At 57.7% G+C, this 3,410-nt stretch overlaps 1 protein-coding gene across 1 annotated transcript; it reads right to left on the minus strand.

Annotated features, from left to right (window-relative positions):
• Window positions 1-1,007: 1,007 nt before the first annotated feature.
• MYOG (myogenin) lies at window positions 1,008-3,091 on the minus strand. The gene is made up of 3 exons (XM_023186999.3): window positions 2,621-3,091; window positions 1,752-1,833; window positions 1,008-1,129 (listed from the first exon to the last, which is right to left on the minus strand). The coding sequence occupies exons 1-3, from the start codon at window positions 3,089-3,091 to the stop codon at window positions 1,008-1,010; spliced, it is 675 nt and encodes a 224-aa protein (XP_023042767.2).
• Window positions 3,092-3,410: the final 319 nt, after the last annotated feature.

Consider the following 3,410-nt stretch of genomic DNA (forward strand, 5'->3'; position numbering starts at 1 on the left):
CAAGGATGTCTGTGGAATCTGGTCTCCACCTAGACTGAGGTCTAGACATGCTCGACTTCCTTCGTCATGGTGAAAAGAGCAGGGGTCCCCAGTGCCTAGTGACCACCAGCAAGATGAGGCCCTCAGCGCTGTGGAGCCCCGCCCACTAGGGTGTGTCTGGACTGCTCAGTGGGAGGGGGCAGGGCTGTCACTCATTTCCCTCCCTCTGCATCATCACCGACACTCTTCTGGCAACCAGTCTTTATTCATTTTTTAAAAAAGGAAATCCAAATAAGTTAGCAAAAAAAAAAAAAAAAAAAAATACAAAACAATGGCAAAACCACACGCTGCTTAGTTAACAAAAGAAATCACCCCCAAGAGCCCCCAACCCCCTTTCCCTGCCTGTCCCCGGCAACTTCAGCACAGGAGACCTTGGTCAGATGGCAGCTTTACAAACAACACACAAAACAAAACAAAACATAAAACCACTGGAAGGTTCCCAATATTCACTGCAAAAGTTTGGCCCCCCAGGGACTTGGGAACAGAGGATTGTTTCTCTCCCCTTCTTTTCTCTCAATTCAGGGCAGGCCCAGCCCAGCCACTGGCATCGGGAAGAGATCAGAACAGGAGACGTGCACAGCTTGTCCAGGTCAGGACACTGTCTGTGTCTCTCAAACGGTTTCACTTAGGGGGTGGAATTAGAGGCCATGTTATGATAAAAAGGAAACTCCTGAGTTTGCCCCCTGAACTGGGGCATACACGAGGGGGCGCTCTGGTCCCCTGCTTTACCTTCCTGGAAAGGGGACGCCCTCTCCTCTAAGGAGGCAGCTGAATGAGGGCATCCAGTACCTTGCTGGGGGGTGGGTTAACTTTACACGGATGAGGAAGGGGATAGTCTGGCCTATGGCACCCCAGAGCTGGCTTCCTAGCATCAGGGCAGCCTGGCTTAGGAGGCCCCTGCTACAGAAGCAGTGGCATCTGTGGTCAGCTTGGGGGGCTCGCAAGGATGCCTGGCTTGGCAGACAATCTTAGTTGGGCATGGTTTCATCTGGGAAGGCCACAGACACATCTTCCACTGTGATGCTGTCCACGATGGAGGTGAGGGAGTGCAGGTTGTGGGCATCTGTAGGGTCAGCCGTGAGCAGATGATCTGTAAGGGGAGGTGGGAAGGTGGTACCTGGGTGAGGAGTGGGGGTTCTTGAGGCCCAGAATAGAGGATGGGACCCTTGGGGTGACACAGGTTTTCCAGGACAGATGGGGGATAAAGCTCCGGAGTTCTACTCCCTAGTTCCTACCTTTCCCCATGCTGTGTGTGTGTGTGTGTGTGTGTGTGTGTGTGTGTGTGTATGCGTGTGTATGCGCCTCTTCTCTGAACTCCCCTAGTGAGGTAGGGTTTGGAAGCAGTCACTCAAATTGGAGCAGGATGGAGCTCCCCAGAGACTGGACCTGCCCTTTGCTCAGCCCGGTTTTGCAGCACTGACTCAGCACTTCGCTGGGACCCCTGGGGCAGGGACATTGTCCTCTCTGTGGAGAAGGTCAACCACCAGGCATCAGCTGGGGAGCTGCAGGAGCCACTATCACTCCTTTGCTGGTCAAGACTGCAGGGCTACACAGAACCTCCCAGCCCACCCTTTGGGTCCTGGAGTCAGCAGGTCCCTGGAGAGACCCAAGGGAAGAGGACCGGAGCAAGGAATAAGGTAAGAGGGAAGAACCTCGCCCAGGGAGGGACTGAGGGATTGGAGTCAAGGTTACCAGGGTCAGGCCTCACTTACCCCCGGGGTTGGCGCCGAACTCCAGTGCGCTGCCCCACTCTGGACTGCAGGAGGCGCTGTGAGAGCTGCATTCGCTGGGCACCTGCAAGACAGGGCGAAGGCCCAAGGTTGGGGCACAGCCATTCTTTGATGTGTCTCTCTGCCTAGTCCCAGTGAGCAGAAGCACCTGTGGTGGGGTTGGAGGGTGGGCCACAGGCTGTGGCCTTCCAGCCTAGGCCATCCCCAACCCCAGAATCTTAGTAACTAGCTCCTCTCACGCCTCAGAGCCCCTGCTTCCAGGCCTTCTTGCTTCCAGGCCTTCTTGGCTTCCATCCTGAGTGGTGGTTCTGCCCTCACAGGACCCCAGGTTAAAGGTCCCTGATTCTCCTGACTCTGGCGATAAGGGTGATGGAGACAGATTTTCTGGCCCAGTGAAGGTCACTCTGTGCAGGCCTACTGGAGTTCCAATGAGACTGAGTGGGTTTTCTCTCTGCTCAGCCACACCCAGGATGGGGGTGGGGCAGGGGGCAAAGCAGCCTTCTCTGGTGAACTTGGCCTGGACTTTTAGGCTCTGACTCAGGCGCTGGGATTAATCCTCACCTTCACTTGGGCTGACTGTGGCCTTGCTCCTGATCCTTTCTTCAGTCCTGTTCCCCACCCCCACCCGTTCTGTACTTCCTCCCCACTGCCTCTATCTCGTCTGGAAAGAACACAGGACACAGGAGGTCAGCTGGATAGCCCAGCTCTGACCAGGGAAGGGCTCCTGAAGCCCCTCGACCCTGTCTGGCACCTGCTCCAACCCTCTGAGCCCCTCTTGGGGTCTTGAGGCTGTCCAGGTGCCTCCCTCTGGCCCCCTCCCCCTGGGGCAGGGGGATGGGATGGCCACTTACCCCTGGCTGGGGCCCGCCCCCGCCCCGGTAGCGGAGGTCACGCTCCTCCTGGTTGAGGGAGCTGAGCAGGGCCTGGAGGCGCTCGATGTATTGGATGGCGCTGCGCAGGATCTCCACCTTGGGCAGCCGCTGGTTGGGGTTGAGCAGGGTGCTCCTCTTCAGGGCCTCGAAGGCCTCATTCACCTTCTTGAGCCTGCGCTTCTCCCTCAGTGTGGCCGCCCGCCGCCGGTCCACGGACACCGACTTCCTCTTACACACCTTACACGCCCACGGCAGGCACTGGCCGGGACAGTGCTCGGGGGTGCCCAGCCCCTTGTCTTCAAGGGGCCCTGGGGCCTCGGGGCTCAGGGTGAGTTCCGTCCGCTCATAGCCTGGTGGCTCAAAGCCCTGGAGGTGGACAGGCAGGTAGTTTTCCCCGTCATAGAAGCGGGGTTCCTGGTAGAAGTAGGGGGATGTCTCATACAGCTCCATGGGGTCGGAAAAGGCTTGTTCCTGCCACCAGACCCCAAGCTCCTGCAGCCCCTCACGCCAACTGCTGGGTGCCATTTAAACCCTCCCCGCTGGCATGGAACCAGAGATAAATATAGCCAACGCCACAGAAACCTGAGCCCCCTCTAAGCTGTTGCTGCACATCAAGACGTTTACAGTGGATTAGATGTGATTCCCCTTCTCTCTCCCCCATGGCCCCTACCCCACCCAGCCAGCCTGTCCCTGGCCCAGGCGGGCTCCTGTGCACGGGTCGGGAGGCCGTCGGGTGTAATTTGATTAGTTTTCATTTCTCAGCAGCCCC

This window comes from Piliocolobus tephrosceles, chromosome 1 (genome assembly GCF_002776525.5).
Source record: "Piliocolobus tephrosceles isolate RC106 chromosome 1, ASM277652v3, whole genome shotgun sequence".
Classification (NCBI taxonomy): domain Eukaryota; kingdom Metazoa; phylum Chordata; class Mammalia; order Primates; family Cercopithecidae; genus Piliocolobus; species Piliocolobus tephrosceles.

What these genes read in the sequence shown, in the direction of transcription:
- MYOG (XM_023186999.3), bottom strand. Translation starts at nt 3,091, where the DNA reads ATGGAGCTGTATGAGACATCCCCCTACTTCTACCAGGAACCCCGCTTC. An exon ending in GGGGCGGGCCCCAGCCAGGG is followed by an intron (nt 1,834 to 2,620) that starts GTAAGTGGCCAT and finishes CCTGTCTTGCAG; the next exon opens with GTGCCCAGCGAATGCAGCTC. An exon ending in GTTCGGCGCCAACCCCGGGG is followed by an intron (nt 1,130 to 1,751) that starts GTAAGTGAGGCC and finishes CTCCCCTTACAG; the next exon opens with ATCATCTGCTCACGGCTGAC.